General features: G+C 44.7%; 1 protein-coding gene across 1 annotated transcript in view; it reads left to right on the top strand.

Moving 5' to 3' along the window:
• Nucleotides 1-22,500, top strand: part of trpm3 (transient receptor potential cation channel, subfamily M, member 3) — a gene marked incomplete at both ends in the record, with an annotated part of 443,339 nt that overhangs the window by 314,117 nt on the left and 106,722 nt on the right. The window contains 1 exon segment of the mRNA XM_084323130.1: nucleotides 2,393-2,463. Within this exon segment, the coding sequence (XP_084179256.1) occupies nucleotides 2,393-2,463 (71 nt within the window).

Genomic DNA, 22,500 nt, shown 5'->3' with positions numbered 1-22,500 from the left:
TCATCCGTGGTCCACTGAGATCCTGCAACGATTGATTCCTGGTGAAGCGCTAGATCAGTGGAGCTGAAGAGTATTCTGAGAAGACGAGTAGACGGTAGATGTGTGTGGGAGAAAAGACAAAATACTGTGGAGGTGATGGAACGGTCGCTGACGGACGTATATATATATATTCATACATAGATATTTAGGGAAGACAGATGACATATATATAATATATATATATACACACACACACACACGTGCAGGGGATGAATAAGTAAAGAGTTACTGTATACAGTACCTAGCTGTACTATGTTAGCAAGAGGAATGGGGATACCATTATAGTATGGTTCTTCCGTGCCTGGTGGTTGTTGTGCTCGGGTGAGCAGAATGTGACATGGTGTGGAGAGAGTGGGGAGAGAGAGAGAGAGAGAGAGAGAGAGAGAGAGAGAGAGAGAGAGAGAGAGAGAGAGAGAGAGAGAGAGAGAGAGAGAGAGAGAGAGAGAGAGAGAGAGAGAGAGAGAGAGAGAGAGAGAGAGAGAGAGAGAGAGAGACAGACACTGAGCTGCCTGTCAGAAACCATGAAGCTCTGTCTCTGGGGAAATCAGGAGTGGTAGGAAGAGGACGATAAGTGGGTCGGAGAAGTCCTTCAGTAACACTCATACATGTAATACACGTCTGACACACGCTGCCTGTACAACCAGTGAACCAGGTCGAGATGACCCCTCCCCTCCCTTCCTCCCCCTACCCACCCACCCATCCGAACATCAAGGAAATGGCACAGACATGATGTCATATGTAGATTGCACTAATGTCCTGGAGTGCTTGTTCTGTGTCAGCCCGTTGAGTTGAGTCTGCAAAAATGTGACTCAGGCAAGCAGGTGACAGGCCTTCAGACAGACAGACAGACAGACAGACAGACAGACAGACAGACAGACAGACAGACAGACAGACAGACAGACAGACAGACAGACAGACAGACAGACAGACAGACAAATTGGGGGAGACAGTGGCTCAGGCGAGGAGTAACGCGTGGGAGGCTCACGCTGCCCCCGACACTTCCTGATTCCACTGCGCAGGCGCACCAACCGACTTGTAGGAGTCGCTTGTCCACAACGTTCGATCCCCACCCTTCAGTTTTCCCTCCCCGTAATACGGCCAATGTGTATTACTGCGGACGACCAGCTAAACTGAAAACAATGTGGAGAGCTGGATTCGAACACGCGAATCCTAGCGTCTCCACACTGGTGGCGAGTGCCTTGCCCACTACACCACCTAGCCGCCCTCCAGACTGAGATTGTTTATCACAGACAATTTTGATGAGGGCTCTGGGGCCCCCTGTAACACAAGGTCAGCCCTGGGGACCCCTGTAACACAAGGTCAGCCCTGGGGACCCCTGTATCACAAGGTCAGCCCTGGGGACCCCTGTATCACAAGGTCAGCCCTGGGGACCCCTGTATCACAAGGTCAGCCCTGGGGACCCCTGTAACACAAGGTCAGCCCTGGGGACCCCTGTAACACAAGGTCAGCCCTGGGGACCCCTGTAACACAAGGTCAGCCCTGGGGACCCCTGTAACACAAGGTCAGCCCTGGGGACCTCTGTAACACAAGGTCATGGGGGACCCCTGTAACACAAGGTCATGGGGACCCCTGTAACACAAGGTCAGCCCTGGGGACCCCTGTAACACAAGGTCAGCCCTGGGGACCCCTGTAACACAAGGTCAGCTCTGGGGAGCCCTGTAACACAAGGTCAGCCCTGGGGACCCCTGTAACACAAGGTCAGCCCTGGGGACCCCTGTAACACAAGGTCAGCCCTGGGGACCCCTGTAACACAAGGTCAGCCCTGGGGACCCCTGTAACACAAGGTCAGCTCGGCAGTAAGAGCACCAGAGGGATTAGAGCACTAGTCATATAAAGAGAAAGCAACGTAAGATAATAACCATGGAGTAACATGAGTAAAGAAAATTATAATAAAAAAGGTAACACTATGAGAGACTGGAATGAGATAATCAAAACTATATACATTATAGGATGTAATCCATAATGAGGATTTGTGTGTAAAAGTCGACGGTGTATACAACAGTATTGCACATCGGGTATACGTGGCGGTCCAGGTTCAATAGCAGCAGCCATAGTTGATTTACAAGCGGTCGCATTTTTACAAGCAGATGTCAAATATTTACGTTTACGAGACGTCGAGACGCCCGGTGGCCTGGTGGTAAAAACTGTCCTTGAGTCTGGTGGCACGTGCCGCCCTGCTCCGGTATCCCCTGCCAGACGGTAGCTCTGTAACAGAGAGAACAGTCTGGTGGCACGTGCCGCCCTGCTCCGGTATCCCCTGCCAGACGGTAACTCTGTAACAGAGAGAACAGTCTGGTGCCACGTGCCGCCCTGCTCCTGTATCCCCTGCCAGACGGTAACTCTGTAACAGAGAGAACAGTCTGGTGCCACGTGCCGCCCTGCTCCTGTATCCCCTGCCAGACGGTAACTCTGTAACAGAGAGAACAGTCTGGTGCCACGTGCCGCCCTGCTCCGGTATCCCCTGCCAGATGGTAACTCTGTAACAGAGAGAACAGTCTGGTGCCACGTGCCGCCCTGCTCCTGTATCCCCTGCCAGACGATAGCTCTGAACTGCTGCCGTCAGGCAAGCGATACCGGAGTCTTATGGCGAGCACAGAAAGACTCAGAAGGAGCTTCTATCCCCAGGCCATCAGGCTGCTAAACGAAAATAATCGCTAAACGAACAATAATCACTATGCAACAACCATCAAATGCACACAGCACACACACCCACACGCACACACTCACTCAAACAAACAACACACTGCAGCACCCACTCTCCACACTTTAGATCACACAAACACACTTACACTTTATATTTATTGATAAAGGATTTGCACTACAACTCGTACACCTACTGTGAATTGTACCTAAACTGCACCTCGTCCATTTATGCCTTGCACTATATTGTATTGTATATTAGTACACTGCACAGTATTGTATATTGTATGGTAACTACGTCTACGAACATTGTACATATGTCAAAACTGAACACTGTGACCTCTTTTTTTACTTCTAATTTTTACTATGTTTTTATTTCATACTTATCTTGTCATGCACAGTCTCTGGAGCGCAACAGTAAGAAGCATTTTGTACAAAAGTATTCTGTACTTCTGTATGACAACTATTAAAGAAACTTGAAACTTGAACTTGAAACAGAGAGAACAGTCTGGTGCCACGTGCCGCCCTGCTCCTGTATCCCCTGCCAGACGGTAACTCTGTAACAGAGAGAACAGTCTGGTGGCACGTGCCGCCCTGCTCCTGTATCCCCTGCCAGACGGTAACACTGTAACAGAGAGAACAGTCTGGTGGCACGTGCCGCCCTGCTCCGGTATCCCCTGCCAGACGGTAACTCTGTAACAGAGAGAACAGCCATGCCGCGGGTCTCCACAGCACTTCCAGGGGCCAAGCGATCGGCCTGCTCAAAGCAGGCACACGTTCCAAACGGCCGCACACTCCGAACAGGCCCCCCTCGCCCGCCCCCACCCGCCCAACGTGACAATGCTGCATGCAGCGATACCGGGAGCCTAGTAATTGGCCCGTCTCGAACAGGCACGCGCTCCTCCAGACGCGCACTGCACTAGTAGTGAGCGCTAATGACTGATTCACTGTGACCCACCTGTGACCTTGGTAAAAAAAAAAAACATGACTGAGAGAAAGAAAAAGAAAAAAAGAATGTTTGAGAATAGCTTTGACAACACACCTTTCACCACCCCTGACCTTCTGTACTGCACCTGTCATGTCATGGCATGTTCACAGGTTTGATTCTGATGACCAGCCCAGTAATATGTGGAACGGTGTTGGAGGCTGGGGGTGTGTGGTTGGCTGGGAAGACGACCCACATAGCAAACCACCTCCAGTCATGAAGATGCTAATGTGAGATACACAAGGACAAATGTGCAGACACATGCTCCCTCTACACACACACACACACACACACACACTCATCTGCAGACACATGCTCCCTCTACACATACACACACACACACACACACACACACACACACACACACACACACACACACACACACACACACACACACACACACACACACACACACACACACACACACCACACCACTAGGGCGGGCCATACTTTTTTTTTTTTGGAAAATCAATCGAGTGGGGTGTCTAAAATACGTGTTTTTTTGTGGGGAATTCAAATATGGGATTATTTTTACAATTGGATAACTCCTACCTACATTGTTTTGGATTTCAAAATGGCCGATTTGACCATTTTTCACCCCTTGGCCATACATGGATGCCAACATGAATCTTAAGGAAATCCTAACATGCAAGGTGTCTAAATGATGTGTTTCTTAATGGGGAATTCAAATATGAGTTCATTTTTGGGATAGGATAACTCTAACCTACATCATTTTGGATTTCAAAATGGCCGATTTTACCATTTTTCACCCCTTGGCCATACATGGATGATAACATGAATCTGAAGGAATTCCTAACATGCAATATGTCTAAATGATGTGTTTCTTAATGGGGAATTCAAATATGAGGATATTTTTGGGATAGGATAAATATAACCTGCATAATCTTGGATTTCAAAATGGCTGATTTTACCATTTGAACCCATTGGTATTGTATTACAAAATTGCAAAGATAAAAAATATATGGGAAATCATTTATAATGACAAAGCCATCAAATTTATTAACAAGTGAACTGTATATAACTGGATACAACTCCAAAGATCAATAATAATAATACTAACAATAATAAATTGTATTTGTAATGCACACAAACACCTAAGTGCTAAATCTCGATTTCCTGACTTCTTGAACTTTGCCAGGTTCCAATATCTTGATTGGACTCATTCTTGGATGGCAAGATCTCCTACTGTACTGCTTTAGCCACCAACCTACAAACACAAACTTAAAGTCAACGTCAGCCATAAATAGGTGAGCTCTTTCCAGAACTACTCAGCAGAAACCTCTGTAACCATTTTAACAAACGTCTCAATGTAGCCTATTGAGAAAATCCATGGGGCTCCATCAATCATCTATCTTCTTAAATTTGATCAGGTTGCACAAGTCCTGCTTGGATTCATTCTTGGACATCAGCCTCCTGCTGGTCTCCTGAGCCCTGATCCCTCCATCCCTTTTTTCTTATGAAAAGTACTTAGCAGAGGCCTCAGTCACCATTTTAACAACCCTCTCGATGCTTTGTGTGTGGCAAGGCCAGTCGAGAACCTCCATGGGGGTGTTGATGAAGTTCTTCACCTCGGAGGTGCTTAGGGAGCAGGTGAGAGGTGGCTCTGACACATCTTCTGACCAGCTGATTAAGCCACCAATGCTGGAAGCGTCACTATTGATGTGAGGTGTTCTTCTGATCCTGACACAGGAGTCTCCCAGCTGAGTGTCTGGATCCCCCTCTCCCCTGATGGCCAGGATTCTCTCCACCCCCTCAATTCTCTCTTTTTGATCCTCAGAGCACAGCAGTGTTTGGAGGATGGCTTCACTGTGGGCATACCAAGCAGATCTTCTCACAGTTGGCATCACAACATCCAGCACCTCCTTCCTCTGAGACTTGAGGCAGTCCAGCTGAAACAGGATGTGCCTAGGCCCTTCGATCCAGGAGTGCTTGACCTTCATGTTGAACCAACATGGATAATACACTCCAATGATGAATTCCACAATGCATTGTAGATTATTCAGGTTCTTTCTTTTAAGTTGATGCTTCGACACCCAGAGCCTGAGGAGTCTGTTTGCTGTGGTGAGCCAGCGGCTGTGGTTTACCGGTCCAATCTCCAGCAGAGCCAGCCTTGCAGAAAGCACTCCATCCCTGATTGCACAGACCAGCTTATAGCCATAGTGTTGATCAGTTGAGAGATCTTGAATGATCTTCTCAGGCAGCTTGATCAGCGGAGGGCCAAGAAAGATCCTGGTGAAGTTAGGATTGATCTCCAAGTCTGTAACAGAATCAAGGAGCTGTCCTATTGGCCCAGACAATTTGTTGTCTGACAGAGTAGCCCCATCAACTTCAACAATGAGACGGCGCAGTGGAAGTTCACCAGTGTGCAGGTTGCACAACAACCAGACCAGCTTTCTCCCCAGGTGCAGCTCCAGCTTCCGCATTACACCTGCCTTCACTCCAGTGTTGACATTGGTCGAGTCTCCTCCAATGGCCCACAAGGTCTTATCAGAACCTCTCTCTTTCAGCCAGGCAAACAGGACCTTAGCAATCTTCTCTGCATGGGACTCCTCTTTAGTTGCTTTCTCTGGTGTAAAGTGGAACAGATAGTTGCTGCCAGGCTCACTAGCAACACTATAGTGTTCTTCCTTGATCTTTGCAGGAAAAGATTGGTCACTGCCCTCAGCTTCCATCATCACATTGGTCATGTCAATCCGCCCATCAAAGAGGATACAGGAGATCCCCCCCTCCTCCCTGCACTTCTCCTCAAACTCTTCCCCCAGCTCTTGCATCAACTTTTCTTGTGCTCTCTTAACCTTGTTCTTATCAATCACTTTACTTGTGTCATCTTCTAAGATGAGTTCTGCATCAATCAGAGCTGCAGTTGCTATAGCTGCAGTTGGCCTTAGACCTATGCCATACCTTACACTAGCAAGGGCGATGTTTGGAATCTCATCATAATTTTTCCGTAGCTTTGCTGAAGCTGCAGGGTCAGTTTCAGGAATGAGCTCAACTTCAGGGACTGTAAGGAAGCTCTCAAAATCCTTCCTGGCAACCTTGTCTGCTGCTGCAAAGCTTTCTTCTTTGCCCCTTCTCCTTTTCTCTGCCTTCTTTTCCATCCCCTGCCTTTCCAATGTTTTCACCTGTCTCTTGTGCTCAGGCAGATCAGCTCCAGCCATTTGGTGTGGTCCTTTACTTCCAACCTTTTCCCTCTGTCCCTTGATGTAGGCAATATCTTTCACAGGAATCTTTTTGTCTTTGCTGCAGCAACAGTTAATGTTCAGATTCATGTTGGCATCCATGTATGGCCAAGGGGTGAAAAATGGTAAAATCGGCCATTTTGAAATAAAAAATTATGCAGGTTAGAGTTATCCTATCCCAAAAATGACCTCATATTTGAATTCCCCATTAAGAAACACATCATTTAGACACCTTGCATGTTAGGATTTCCTTCAGATTCATGTTGGCATCCATGTATGGCCAAGGGGTGAAAAATGGTAAAATCGGCCATTTTGAAATCCAAAATTATGTAGGTTAGAGTTATTCTATCCCAAAAATGAACTCATATTTGAATTCCCCATTAAGAAACACATCATTTAGACACCTTGCATGTTATGATTTCCTTCAAATTCATGTTGGCATCCATGTATGGCCAAGGGGTGAAAAATTGTCAAATCGGCCATTTTGAAATCCAAAACAATGTAGGTAGGAGTTATCCGATTAGAAAAATAATCCCATATTTGAATTCCCCACAAAAAAACACGTATTTTAGACACCCCACTCGATTGATTTTCCAAAAAAAAAAAAGTATGGCCCGCCCTACCACACCACACACACACACACACACACACACACCACACACACACACACACACACACACACACACACACACACACACACACACACACACACACACACACACACACACACACACACACACACACACACAATCGCGAGGGTGAGTCAGAGTGAGTCATCGCTGGATCCATAATGAGGACCATTTAAACATGTAACATGTGTCCTCCTCACACTCATTCCCTCCCTAATCCCCTCCACCCATCCTTACTTCCCACACGTGATGCGTTGTCCTTCGCCCAAGGGTAGATATTTTTCGGCCTCCCTCTCTGGTGAACATATAGGACGTCCTCTGTGAATGATCCATTCAGCTAACTTGAGTCTGGCACCCTGTGGGCGGGGGTGTCCTTACACGGCATATATATTCATGATGTACACTTACCAGTGATGCCACAGATTACTTGTAAAAGTAATCCGATTACTGATTACTGATTACTCCTTTAAAAAGTAATCCAAGTTACTTTACTGATTACTTGATTATCAGAGTAACTTAGTTACTTTGAAAGTAACTAGGTTACGAAGTCGTCGTCGTTCCCCCAACAGTTTTTTTAAACGCTTTATTGAAAGTGCATAAATTGTTTTTAACTTGTTTCTCTGCACATAACGTAAATTGTTAAACTAGTGCTTCAGCTTCTGTACCATCAAGTATGGTAAAGCAACAGTCTATGATGCTCACAGCATTAGAGCAACCAGCCAGTGGTTTTACAAAACCAGTGTATCCATTCACATCTAACAAATGCAGGCTGAACTATTCAATTATATCAACTGTAACTATTAAATTGTTTTTATAAATGTCTCTCTATAAACATACAATCAGTCTCTCTTTAACATGTAAATTAACTGTAAATCTGGCAAATAAGAGCTTTTGCTCTGCCACCATCAAATATACATTAATCAATAGGGAAAGAAACAATCTCTCTCTTTTGCTGTTTGGCTGGCCTCCGAGTCCTCCTGTACCTAGTCGAAGCGTCGGCTAGTGTTGTGATTCCAGATGCTTTCAATGCAATTGGATGTGCTGTTTTTAGCGGTAGACAGTATTTTGACTGAGGCTACGTTTAGACGAGCGTTTTGGGGTGGAAGTCTGAACAGAAACCGCAAAAGTCTTCTTGCGGTTTCACTTCGTTTAGACAAGCGTTTTGGGGTGGAATTCTCAGACGAATGCAGACGAGGCTGTAACAACGGAACCCTGCTGTCACACGATTGGCGCATATGTCACATGACGTGCTGTGAAGACCCGCCCTACTCTGCCTCTGATTCGCAGACTGTGGATGGGGAATGTGATTGGGCCAAAGCAGAGTCACTCACAGACAGAGAGTCCAGTCACGCCGCGGGACACATTCTTGTGTAACCCTTTCACTGCCACACCACGTCACTCCCAAAATGAAAAACAGCTCAAAATGTATTTTTGACTGTCGAAAACGAAATAAAATACTGCATTCCGCCTGCATTATGAATTTATGATGAGATAGTAACGAAATAGTAACGCACAGCCACTTGGACAAGTAACTGCAATCAGATTACTGGCTTTTAAAGATTAACGCGTTAGATTACTATTTTCGGGGAAAAGTAATCAGATTACAATAACGCGTTACTTAGTAACGCGTTACCGGCATCACTGACACTTACACATGCAAATAAATCCACATTCGAAGATGTCATCGAACAAAGAGCCACTAGCAACCAGAGAGAGAAGGGCTCCCAAAAATAAAGAGCCACTAGCAACCAGAGAAAGAAGGGCTCCCAAAAACAAAGAGCCACTAGTAAACGTAGAGAGAAGGGCTCCCAAAAACAAAAAGCCACTTGTAAACAGAGAGAGAAGGGCTCCCAAAAGGACGGAAATATAAAAAGCGGGACGTCCGACACTCCGGTCAGCATTCCAGGACAGCAAGTCATAGGGGGACAGGGAGACGGGACAGGCGTTAGACAGCTCATGTGATTGTAGTGGGCGGACATAGCAATAGATACAAGTGGTAAGCATTATGTGAATGGAGTAGATATATGAAGTAAGCATATCATGTGAATAGAATAGAAGTACTTAACCCAGCAATGAAACCGCGTTGACTGTTAATCTGTTAACAGTCTGTTAATACTGTTAATCAGTTGACAGGACCACAGACAGACGACAGTAAATAACTGATCCAAGGCCTCGGAGGTGCATGTAGAGCTGTCACTACAATCTTGGCTAAGACCCAGAGGCATCCATCACCTTAGTCAGCGCCAGGAGACGGGCACTCAGAGAGATGGGGGAGGGGAGGGGGGGGGGAGGGAGGGGGGGAAGGGGGGGGAGAGTTAGAGAGTTCCCAAGTTTGTGGTGCTGCAAAAGAGCAGACATGTAGTACCCTGTAGTGCCATGTAGTACCATGTAGTACCCTGTAGTGCCATGTAGTACCCTGTAGTACCCTGTAGTGCCATGTAGTACCCTGTAGTACCCTGTAGTACCCTGTAGTGCCATGTAGTACCCTGTAGTGCCCTGTAGTACCATGTAGTACCATGTAGTACCCTGTAGTGCCATGTAGTGCCATGTAGTACCATGTGTAGAGCCATGTAGTACCATGTAGTACCCTGTAGTGCCATGTAGTACCATGTAGTACCCTGTAGTACCATGTAGTACCCTGTACCCTAACTAAACTAGACAGATTAATCTAAAGGTCAGTCCCCGACCAGGTGAGATCAGGGTAGGTTGAAGGAGAGAGAGAAAAGATGAGTCTTAAGCAGGGATTTAAAAGCTTCGACAGAGCAGGCGCCCCTGATGACGGCAGGTCATTTGTTCCACAGGTAGGGAGCGCGGTAGACAAAGGCTCTGTGGCCGGCGGATTTCTTATTAACCCTAGGGATCGATAGAAGCCCCGCATTTTGTGAGCGCAGAGCACGAGCGGGCGAGTATCGGGAGATGAGATCGGATAGATAGAGCGGTGCAAGCCCATTTAAAATTTTGTAGGTGAGGAGTAGCACATTAAAGTCAGATCGGGCTTGGATAGGAAACCAGTGTAGGGCGGACAAAACTGGTGTGATGTGATCAAATTTTCTAGTTCTAGTTAGTATCCGTGCAGCCGCATTTTGCACGAGTTGAAGATTTTTGATGCTTGAATTAGGTAGGCCTGAAAAAAGTGCATTACAGTAGTCCAGACGTGATGAGACAAAAGCATGAATCAGGGTTTCAGCATCAGCCAGAGTTAAAATGGGGCAAATTTTTGCGATATTACGAAGATGGAAGAATGCAATTTTGGTGACATTTTTTATATGTGCATTAAATGAGAGGGAGGAATCAAAAATGACTCTGAGGTTTTTTATGGTGGAGCTCTGGGATACATGACAGGTATCAAAGTTGAGGGAGATGTCCTGAAACAGGCCTCTGTGGTTTGGGGGGTCAACAATTAACAACTCAGTTTTATCTGCATTAAGGAGTAGAAAGTTTTGCGACATCCATTTTTTGACGGCAAGCAAGCAGGCCTCAAGGTTTTGTAGTTGGGAGGAATCATTTGGCTTAATAGGTATATATAATTGGGTGTCATCAGCGTAAAAATGAAAGTTTATGCCAAATTTGCGTATGATATCGCCGAGGGGTAGCATGTAAATCGAAAATAGCAAAGGGCCCAGGACAGAGCCTTGTGGGACACCACATTGCACTGGGAGGGTCTCAGATGTTAAATCATTATAGACCACGCAGTGTGTTCTATCAGTTAAATAGGATTTAAACCAAGCTAGTGCGAGACCCCGAATGCCAACATGATTCTCAAGCCGACCTAGAAGAATCGAGTGATCGATAGTGTCAAAGGCTGCACTGAGATCAAGCAGTAAGAGCACAGAAGTGAGGTTTGAGTCAAGAGAGAGCAGTAAGTCATTTGTGACTTTGGTAAGTGCCGTTTTGGTGGAGTGTAAGGCTCTAAAGCCAGATTGAAATGATTCATTAAGATTATTGTTTGATAAATGGTCAGTAAGTTGCGTTGCGACGATCCGTTCTAACACTTTGGATAGGAATGGAAGATTGGAGATAGGTCTGTCATTTTTCAAGATTAGAGGGTTGAGGTTCGGTTTTTTAAGTAGTGGTTTAATGACGGCTGATTTAAAGGCCAGGGGCACCACGCCAGTAGACAAGGAGGTGTTGAAGATATTGAGTAGGGCAGGGCCTAGAGTTGGGAAGAGTATTTTGATGAGAGTTGCTGGAAGAGGGTCAAACAGACAGGTTGAGGGTTTAGCCGCGCCAACCAGTTTAGAGAGGGCACTAAGTGAGACGTTTTCAAGGCAGCATAGCGTATGGCTGGAATCAAAGTCAGGGGGAATGCTCGTCAGAGGTTGGGAGGGACTCTGATTGTTGAGTAAAGCAACAATTTCATCTCTAATGAGGTTAATTTTCTTGGTAAAAAATTTCATGAATTCGTTAGCCGAGAACGCATGGTTTAGGGCACTTGGTTGTTTCTGCGTAAGTTTTGCAACTGTGTCAAACAGAAACTTTGAGTTGTTTTTGTTTTCATTTATGAGCCTGGAAAAATATGAGGTTTTGGCAAGTGAGAGTGCATTTTTGTAGTTACGTAAACTATCATTCCAGGCGAGGCGGGATACTTCGAGTTTGGTCGAACGCCATTTCTGTTCAAGTTTGCGACAAGCCTTTTTAAAGGAACGCGTTTCCTCCGTAAACCAGGGAGTTAGTTTTTGCGGAGCACGTTTAATTTTAGGTTTAAGGGGAGCGACAATGTCGAGCGTGCTACGAAGGGCGGCATTACATTTGTCTGTAAAGAGATCAAGGGGGCCAGAGTAAGAGAGGAAGGGAGAGAGGGTGTCTGGTAGGCAGTTAACTAGAGTTGGGACAGTTGAGGCGTTAATACAAGTTTTCAAGTTTCTTTAGTTTCTTTAATAGTTGTCATACAGAAGTACAGAATACTTTCATACAAAATGCTTCTTACTGTTACGCTCCAGAGACTGTGCTAGACAAGATAGTATCAAATAACATAGTATAGCATGTAATTTTAGAAGAAGAAAATGAGGTCACAGTGTTCGGTATAGACATATGTACAATGTTCTGAGTTACCATATAATATACAATACTATGCAGTGTACTAATGTACAGTACTATATAGTGCAAATCAGAAATGGGATGAGGTACAATTTAGGTACAATTTACAGTAAGGTGTACGAGTTGTAGTGCAATCCTTCATCAATAAATATAAAGTGTGGGGAGTGGGTGCTACAGTGTGTTTGTTTAAAGTGGGTGTGTGCTATAAAGTGTGTGGAGTGGGTGCTACAGTGTGTTTGTTTAAAGTGAGTGTGTGCGTGTGGATGTGTGTGCTATGTGCGTTTGGTGGTTGTTGTTGTGTAGTGTTCATTCATTGTTCGTTTAGCAGCCTGATGGCCTGGGGATAGAAGCTTCTTCTGAGTCTTTCTGTGCTCGCCCTGAGACTCCGGTATCGCTTGCCTGACCGCAGCAGTTCAAAGAGGCAGTTGTTCGGGTGACTGGAGTCTTTAATGATTCTCTTCGCCTTGCCCTTGCAACGCTTGTTGTAAATGTTCTGGAGGGTGGGGAGCCCCCCTCCAATTGTGCGTTCGGCTGAACGTGTCACTCTTTGTAGTCTGCTTCGGTCTTGTGCAGTGCTATTCCCAAACCAGGAGGTGATGTTGCCGGTCAAGATGCTCTCTATTGTACATGAGTAGAAGTTCTTAAGGATCTTCTGACTGACTTGGAACTTCCTTAGGCGCCTGAGGAAGTAGAGGCGTTGTCGTGCCTTCTTCACAACACTGTCAATGTGTGTGGTCCATGTCAAATCCTCGGATATGTAGGCTCCGAGGTACTTAAAGCTGTTGACTCTCTCAACCGGTGCCCCGTCGATGCTGAGGGGGCTGTAGTCCTTGACCCCCGACCTCCTGAAGTCCACAATCATCTCCTTTGTTTTGCTGACGTTCGGCAAATACGACGGCTCATGTAGGATTCTACACTGTCTGGGCGAGAAACCGTCAGATAAATTTGAAATTTGATGAGGTAGTGGTCTGAGAGAGCAGGAACATAGGGGGAGACGGTCAAATTTGACACAGTGAGACCGCGGGCTAGGACTAAGTCAAGGGTGTTCCCACCACTGTGAGTGGGTTGGTCAACAATTTGAATGAGACCGACAGAGTCAATGATGTCGGTAAAAGCCTTATTTAGGGGATCTAGAGTTTTGTTGTAATGAATGTTAAAATCACCAACAATTAAAATGTTATCTGAGCGCATAACAAGCTCAGAGATGAAAGTTGAAAATTCATCTAGGAAGAGGGTGTAAGGGCCTGGGGGGCGGTATAGGACAGCCATTACAAAGGATGCAGTGGAGGTAGGAATCAGACCGCCACACTTTCTGTTGGGTGGAGAGGGATGCAACAGGAGCACCTCAAACGAGGAAAACGTACAGTTTGCGTCGGATGTAAAGTTGTGCTTACAGTCATAAATTAGAGCAACTCCGCCTCCTTTCTTGGAGGTGCGTGCGATGTGGGAGCTACTAAAATTAGGGGGTGAGGCCTTGTTTAAGGGCAGAAAGTCATTAGGTTTAAGCCATGTCTCAGTGAGGCCCAATAGGTCGAGACTATGGTCTGTTATCAGTTCATTTACCAAAAGAGCTTTGGTTGGCAGAGAGCGGATGTTGATAAGGCCAACCTTCACACACTCTGTATACTTAGCAGCGCGGTTTTCAGCCATGCGGGTAGGTTTAATCGCAATTAAGTTGGCATGGTTTATCGCACAAGGACGAGCTGGGTAAAGCGGAGCGTAACGGGATATTCTAGTTTTGATTGGGTATACATGTTTAAGGGTAGAGATAGAAAGAGAGGAGTGGGGAGCCTGGTGGAGGAGGGACCGAGCAAGAAAGGTATAAGGATTGGCAGGCTCCATCGGTTTAGCATGACTAGCAGGCTCGCTAAGAGCCTGCACCCTGGCATGCTTGTGGGGTGGCTGTCAGCCCCAAGCTATAATCTTGTCTATATTGCGAGATAAGAGAGAGGCGCCTTGCATGTTAGGATGCACGCCGTCCTTTCTCAGCAAGCCAGGGCGCCCCCAGAAAGAGGACCAGTTATCCACGAACCCTAAGCCCTGTTCTTTACAGTATTTTTCCAGCCATCGGTGTAGAGAAGCTGTCCTACTCATGAACTCATCATCATGCCGGTTTACAGGCAGGGGGCCAGAGAAGATTACTCGATGCCGACTCATCTTTCTGGCGAGGTCAGAAAGCCTAACTATGTTGATCTTTGTGACCTCAGAGACTTTCATCCTACAGTCATTATTTCCGACGTGTATAACAATATGGTCGAATTTATCTTCAGTGGGTGTGATATGTGGGTTACCTTTTGCCTTGACTATGCTATTCGCCAGAAATCTCAGGTTGGCTTCAATGTCGGTAGCTCTGGCTCCCCCATAACATTTGATCTCGGCTGGCTTACCTAGCCGGGTGATGGAGTCGCCAATCACAAGGACGGGAAGACGGGGTTGCAGTGGAGGCCGCTGCGTACTGGGACCAGAACCCGCAACACGTGTAAAATCATGTTGCAGAGCAGGTGCTGTTGAGGCCGAGGCCGAGCGGTTACACTGCCGCTCCGTATTGGGCGCAAAGACCTTGTCCTGAGCACTATGTCTGGGACTCTCCAGACAAGAAGACCTCGCTAGAGGCTCCTTAGAAAAGCCTATAGTGTCCGAGACGTCTAAAGCTGACTGTTTTCCTGACTCAAGTTCAAGGACACGACTCTCTAACCGAGTTAACCTTTCTAGGAGAGAGGGACAGACAGGACAGACAGAACACATAGCCATGCTTACACCAGGTAGAGCAGGAACAAATAAAAATACGAAGTACTATGGATCAACTGCTAAAGGCTATGTGTATGAAGCCGATTGAAGGTTTAGCTAAAGAGCTAAAACCAGTGGGTCGAGTTAGTTGACAAGCTAACAAGGCAAGACCAGAAAATGCAGGTACAAAAGAGTGGCCTGCTAGAGGAGGGCAGGTGAGGGGCAGTAGATATGCACTCGGTTGCCTCCTCGGATAACTCCAGCAGGAAAACTCCAAGTCTTTGTCTGTCTTAGTCGGTCGCCGGCGCTCTGCTGGCGCTTGGATAGACTACACTTAAATCCCTATTGAATATTGTCCCACACCTGTAGGGGGCTGGTCTCTGACTGATTGGACTAATTACCACAGGCTGCTCAAGTCAAACCCAATAGGGTGAACAGAGCCTGATTGATTCAGAGAACAAACAATCACCAAAATATACAATGGATTGGGAACTAACTTACATTACTCAGCAAGATCACAGTGTAGTCAGCTCAGGCTTAGAGCAATGTGAGCTACAGGCAGCTGTATTTAACACAGGCCTTGACTATGAGTGATTGGACTAATTAGCACAGGCTGCTCAAGTCAAACCCAATAGGGTGAACAGAGCCTGATTGATTCAGAGAACAAACAATCACCAAAATATACAATGGATTGGGAACTAACTTACATTACTCAGCAAGATCACAGTGTAGTCAGCTCAGGCTTAGAGCAATGTGAGCTACAGGCAGCTGTATTTAACACAGGCCTTGAATGCAAAGGCACAAGATCCTATTTGATCAATATAGTGCATAGATTAGGAAAGGGGAACAGCGGTAATTTTTCTTTTATTATTTAGGGTGGTAGCACTTTATAATAACACCCTGTTATAATACATTTATAAGGTATTTGTAGATAATGAATTAATCATGAACAAACCATTTATATACATTCATAAATGATTATTAAATAATTTATAACTATATTTGTATACCATTTACAAGGTATTTATAACGCATTAGTGGATAATGAACTAATCATGAACAAACCATTTATATACATTCATAAATTATTATTAAATCATTTATAACTATATTTGTATAACATTTACAGATTAGTTCTACATTATTTATAACTCATTATCAACATTGTTTGTACTTGATTTGTTCATCATTAAATAATGTTGTTTAATGTGTAGTAACACATTTGTAGATGCTTTGAAAAATGGATATGAAAAAACGACTATAGTGTATCTCCATTTATTTTTCATGTTCAACAAATGATTTGTTAAGACATTCATAAAACATTTATAGATCATTTGCAGATGCTATCGTGGGGGCCAATCTAAAGTGAAGCATTCATCATTAACAAGTGTCTAATACAGTTAATTATTTGTTTACTTTTTCATCACATGTTACAAATGTTGTAGGCAGCTTTCGGATACACCCTTCTTTGTGACATCAAACAGTGACAGAATTAGGACTAAAGATAAATGCAATTTTATTAACATATAAAATACATGTGCATGACATATAGTGTAACATCGGGGGGCACTAGGACCCAGGAGTACCCTGGCCAGGTATTGACGTCACGTGTGTTGCCGTCTGTTTGAATGGAAGCACAAGTTATCCGTGCTGCGTCTATACTTTCGCTTTTAATAAGGTATGAGCAGGTTAAACACCTTTTTTTGTTGGTAAATATATTCCATCATTTCCGACCTACAAACAACTCTTATATATTGTGTAGACGTTCGTGTAGATGTGGTGGGCGCTAATGTTACATTTGTTCCTAATGTGTGCTCAGTGCTCAGTATGTATGTGATGACGACACACAAGAGTAATAATTATTTGTGTCGTGTCATCATCACTGAGCACACTGAGCACACAAATGTAACTTTAGCGCCCACCACATCTACACGAACGTCTACACAACATATAAGAGTTGTTTGTAGGTCGGAAATTATGGAATAGATTTACCAACAAAAAAAGGTGTTTAACCTGCTCATACCTTATTAAAAGCGAAAGTAGACGCAGCACGGATAACTTGTGCTTCCATTCAAACAGACGGCAACACACGTGACGTCAAGTCTCGCTCGCGTGAGACTTCCTCTCTAGATACTCTTCAATACCTGGCCAGGGTACTCCTGGGTTTTATTGCCCCCCGATGTTACACTATATGTCATGCACATGTATTTTATATGTTAATACAATTGCATTTATCTTTAGTCCTAATTCTGTCACTGTTTGATGTCACAAAGAAGGGTGTATCCGAAAGCTGCCTACAACATTTGTAACATGTGATGAAAAAGTAAACAAATAATTAACTGTATTAGACACTTGTTAATGATGAATGCTTCACTTTAGATTGGCCCCCACGATAGCATCTGCAAATGATTTATAGATGTTTTATGAATGTCTTAACAAATCATTTGTTGAACATGAAAAATAAATGGAGATACACTATAGTCGTTTTTTCATATCCATTTTTCAAAGCATCTACAAATGTGTTACTACACATTAAACAACATTATTTAATGATGAACAAATCAAGTACAAACAATGTTGACAATGAGTTATAAATAATGTAGAACTAATCTGTAAATGTTATACAAATATAGTTATAAATGATTTAATAATCATTTATGAATGTATATAAATGGTTTGTTCATGATTAGTTCATTATCCACTAATGCGTTATAAATACTCTGTAAATAGTATACAAATATAGTTATAAATGATTTAATAATCATTTATGAATGTATATAAATGGTTTGTTCATGATTAGTTCATTATCCACTAATGCGTTATAAATACTCTGTAAATAGTATACAAATATAGTTATAAATGATTTAATAATCATTTATGAATGTATATAAATGGTTTGTTCATGATTAGTTCATTATCTACAAATACCTTATAAATGTATTATAACAGGGTGTTATTATAACGTGCTACCTTTAGGGTTATAGTACAACATTTCAGATAACTCATGCCTTCATCAAGAACACACTTGAAAAGGCTCTTGGGGAGAGTGTCATTGCTATAATCACACCAGGCAGCTCAACGAAATTAGGGGACCAAGGAAATACTGTATTACTTTAATAAAGACCATTCAGATCACCTCTACCTACCGAGTCCCATGTTGGAGCTTCCCACTGGGAAGTTTGTGAAAATGTTCTATTGAATTTGTTCTAGTTTTCGTATTTGTGTATAATTACCACAGCTTTAAGCCACACAATGCATGATTTATATTTTTCAAATTTTCCATTTTTTCTCTTACAACTTCTTCTACCTACAACTTCACACACATCTGAGGTGCAATGTTCAGCCAATTGTTGACCTCCATTATACTTTGGTTCTGCTTGATTGAGCCAAGTTTACACTTGGACCCATTTTCTGCATTTCAAACTTGGATTTTTAGCTTGAATGGGGTTTTTAATGATACAGTGACTTTTAGCTTTTTCCAGGTACATTCTTTAATGTGTATTGAATTACACAACACAATATCTAAAAAATAAAGCAATTTTGGGGGAAATGGTCAAGGCGTGTGTAAACTGCTGGCCGTTGACAATGGACACAGTGACATGTAGTAACACTGGTATGGTCCTCCCTCTCAGGCTGAATGAACAATGAGCCTGAGAGACCCATTGACCCAACCCCATATCACACCAATGAATGAAATACATATAAATATAAAATATAAATTCTGCAACCTGGGCTTGATCCAGCAGTCTGTGCAACAAAGTGGTTAAGGTTATGGTTTGGTTTGGGGCAGGCTATCGTAGAAGTGTGACTTTGACAGTGGTGTCAAGGTCTAAGCACTCGGTCTAAGCACTCGCCTACCAACATAGCGCTCCCGGGTTAGACTCTCGGGAAACATATGCGGTTAACCACAGGGACTATGGATAGTGACGAGGGCCAAAAACAGCCTAAGGGAGTCTGAGCGTGAAGACACACACACAGAGGTTGTGGGACAGGCGTGACAATGTGACACAGGGGACATGAGAGAATGACAGAATGAGTTGACCACAGTTCTCTGTTCGCTTTTATCTTCCTCCTTTGTGATTTATATTTCTTATCAGTAATCAAGGCAAAAAACAGGGATGTCACAGCGTGTGTGTGTGTGTGTGTGTGTGTGTGTGTGTGTGTGTGTGTGTGTGTGTGTGTGTGTGTGTGTGTGTGTGTGTGTGTATGCGTGTATGCGTGTGTGTGTGTATGCGTGTGTATGTGCATGGTGTGTGTGTGTGTGCATGGTGTGTGTGTATGTGCATGGTGTGTGTGTGTATGTGCATGGTGTGTGTGTGTGTGCATGGTGTGCGTGTCTACAGGGGACTCAGGGCTGAGGTGAGGGTGTGAGATAGGAAGGACAAGTAGGACAGCGAAGGTGCACTGGAATGTGTGTTTCAGAGATATGGAGATTTAGGTGCAAGGAGAGAGAGAGAGAGAGAGAGAGAGAGAGAGAGAGAGAGAGAGAGAGAGAGAGAGAGAGAGAGAGAGAGAGAGAAGAGAGAGAGAGAGAGAGAGAGAGAGAGAGAGAGAGAGGATGAGGGACGTCCGTCTGCTCCAGTTAAGACCTCCCTCGACTCCTCTCATGCACGAGCATGCACGCTCGGACACACCCACACACACACACACACACACAGACCTCGGGCACACAGAGCAGCCCTGTTACACACATACAAATTTTGACTGATGCATGAGTGCCTTTCTTTTCCTCATTCAACTGGGTAAACGCTACCAGTGAATGATTTTCATTTATCGGTGAGCCACAGAGGTGTGTTTGGAGAGAGAGAGCATGCGCGAGAGAGATAAAGAGAGAGAGAGAGAGCATGCCCGAGAGAGAGAGAGAGAGAGAGAGAGAGAGAGAGAGAGAGAGAGAGAGAGAGAGAGAGAGAGAGAGAGAGAGAGAGAGAGAGAGAGAGAGAGAGAGAGAGAGAAGAGAGAGAGAGAGACCAACAGAATGATAGGGAGATAGGACTGATGGGAAAGTGAGAGAGAGAGAGAGAGAGAGAGAGAGAGAGAGAGAGAGAGAGAGAGAGAGAGAGAGAGAGAGAGGGAGAGAGAAATCAAGAGCAGCGGGTCGACCAGAGGAAAGCCTGCTACTCACTGTGACAGAATGATTGGCTTGTCTGACTGCTCTACTTGGCTGGAAGCACACACACACACACACACACACACACACACACACACACACACACACACACACACACACACACACACACACACACACACACACACACACACACACACACACACACACACACACACACACACACACACACACACACACACACACACACACACACACACACACTGTAATCTCTAACAAGAAGGATTCTATCTACACCCACTGCTCCCCAAAAGATTAGCTCTCCAGTCATGGATTTGCCTCCTCCCATTGAGAACAATAGCCCTCTTTTCCAAGAGCCAACTTATATAACTGTGAAATGTGCTCGAATAGTACTTAGTGTTCCAACAAGCCCAAGTGATGCATGTTTCATTAGATGAGATGAGAAGGCTGAGACCACAAGGCCAGCCTCTTGCAGATGCAGTAATTCAGAGGGCTTTGTGCTGTTAACTGTGCTTTCTAGTAATGGCTACATTGCCAGGTATAAAGTGTAACAGCCCTTGCATCCTAAGAAGGCTAATTCTGTGTAGCAGTTGGCTGAGCACAGCATTAACAATGATGAACTCATAGGGGTTCATCTCCCACAGGATCAGCACGTAGCCTACTGTGCAGTGTATGTTTCTCTTGACACACGGCGGGACAAATTAAAGGTGGGGTAGGCAAACATTTTTAGAAGCATGTTGGTCATATTCGGTGACATCCTCTTTATATTCCAACAGAAGAAGAAGAAGTCTTGGTTTGTAACATTGTCATGCAGCGAACACACATGTACCAATAAATCAAATGCTCTGAGAGAAGAAGATCCATTCTCCGTGTTCTCTGTGTGTAATCAGACCTTCTACAACCGCAGGGAGACCGGAATCAGAATGTTTGGCCTGCCAAGTAGTGTTCCTGAGGTCACATCACACACCTAACCCCACCATCATGTTCCTTGTCCAATAATAAACTCCTTGTATTATTCAACAGCTACCTGTGTATCTGGGAGTAGAACCCCTCCGTCGTGTCTGCATAGCATGCAGAGCCCATGGCTTGAAAAGTGATGCAGAGCTTACTCTATTTATTTATTTTCTTTCTCCCGTTTTCTCCCCATTATGCCAATTCTCTTCCTAGTCATTGCGCTGCCCTTCTGTCTTCGGTCTGGGGAGAGTGTAGGCGACCACATGTCTCCTCTGATAGCTAGCTACCATTATTTTGTGTGACGGCAACCATACAACAGTTGCGTGCCACACATTGCATTTCATTGTATTTGTATTTGAATACATTTCATTCCACGCTGACTTAGCATTGTGCCAGCAGTCCACTCGACTAGTAGGAGCAACCATAGGACTATATGAGGGAGCAACGTCTTTCTTTCTTTTTGATAATAAGTAATAATAAGTAAGTAATATTTGGTGAAGCCCCCTCCTCCCGTAGTTCGCCCGGGGCGTGCCCCACTTACAGCTGCCTCTTCCCCTCCTCATCTGTGCCTTGGTGGGTTTCAATTGAACCGTAATCGGCTTTAGATACTGTAGTGGTCGCTCCAAAGCTCAGTAGTCATCAATATCAATGTTGGATGGCACACACACACACACACACACACACACACACACACACACACACACACACACACACACACACACACACACACACACACACACACACACACACACACACTCACACACACACACACCACTCACACACACACACACACACACACACACACACACACACACACACCACACACACACACACACACACACACACACACACACACACACACACACACACACACACACACACACACACACGCACTCACACACACACACACACACACGCACACACACACACACACGCACACACACGCACACACACACACACACACACACACACACACACACACACACACACACACACACACACACACACACACACACACACAAGCGCAAGCTTATTGAGAAAACTGGAGCAAATGCTGTTTTAAAGGTCAGAAATAATGCAATAATGCGTTAAGGTGGTGTGTGTGTGTGTGTGTGTGTGTGTGGTGTGTGTGTGTGTGTGTGTGTGTGTGTGTGTGTGTGTGAACTGCATGTGCGTGAGTTG

Source organism: Notolepis coatsorum (genome assembly GCF_963971535.1).
Source record: "Notolepis coatsorum genome assembly, chromosome: 10".
Lineage (NCBI taxonomy): Eukaryota > Metazoa > Chordata > Actinopteri > Aulopiformes > Paralepididae > Notolepis > Notolepis coatsorum.
This window is presented reverse-complemented; position numbering and strand designations above follow the sequence as displayed.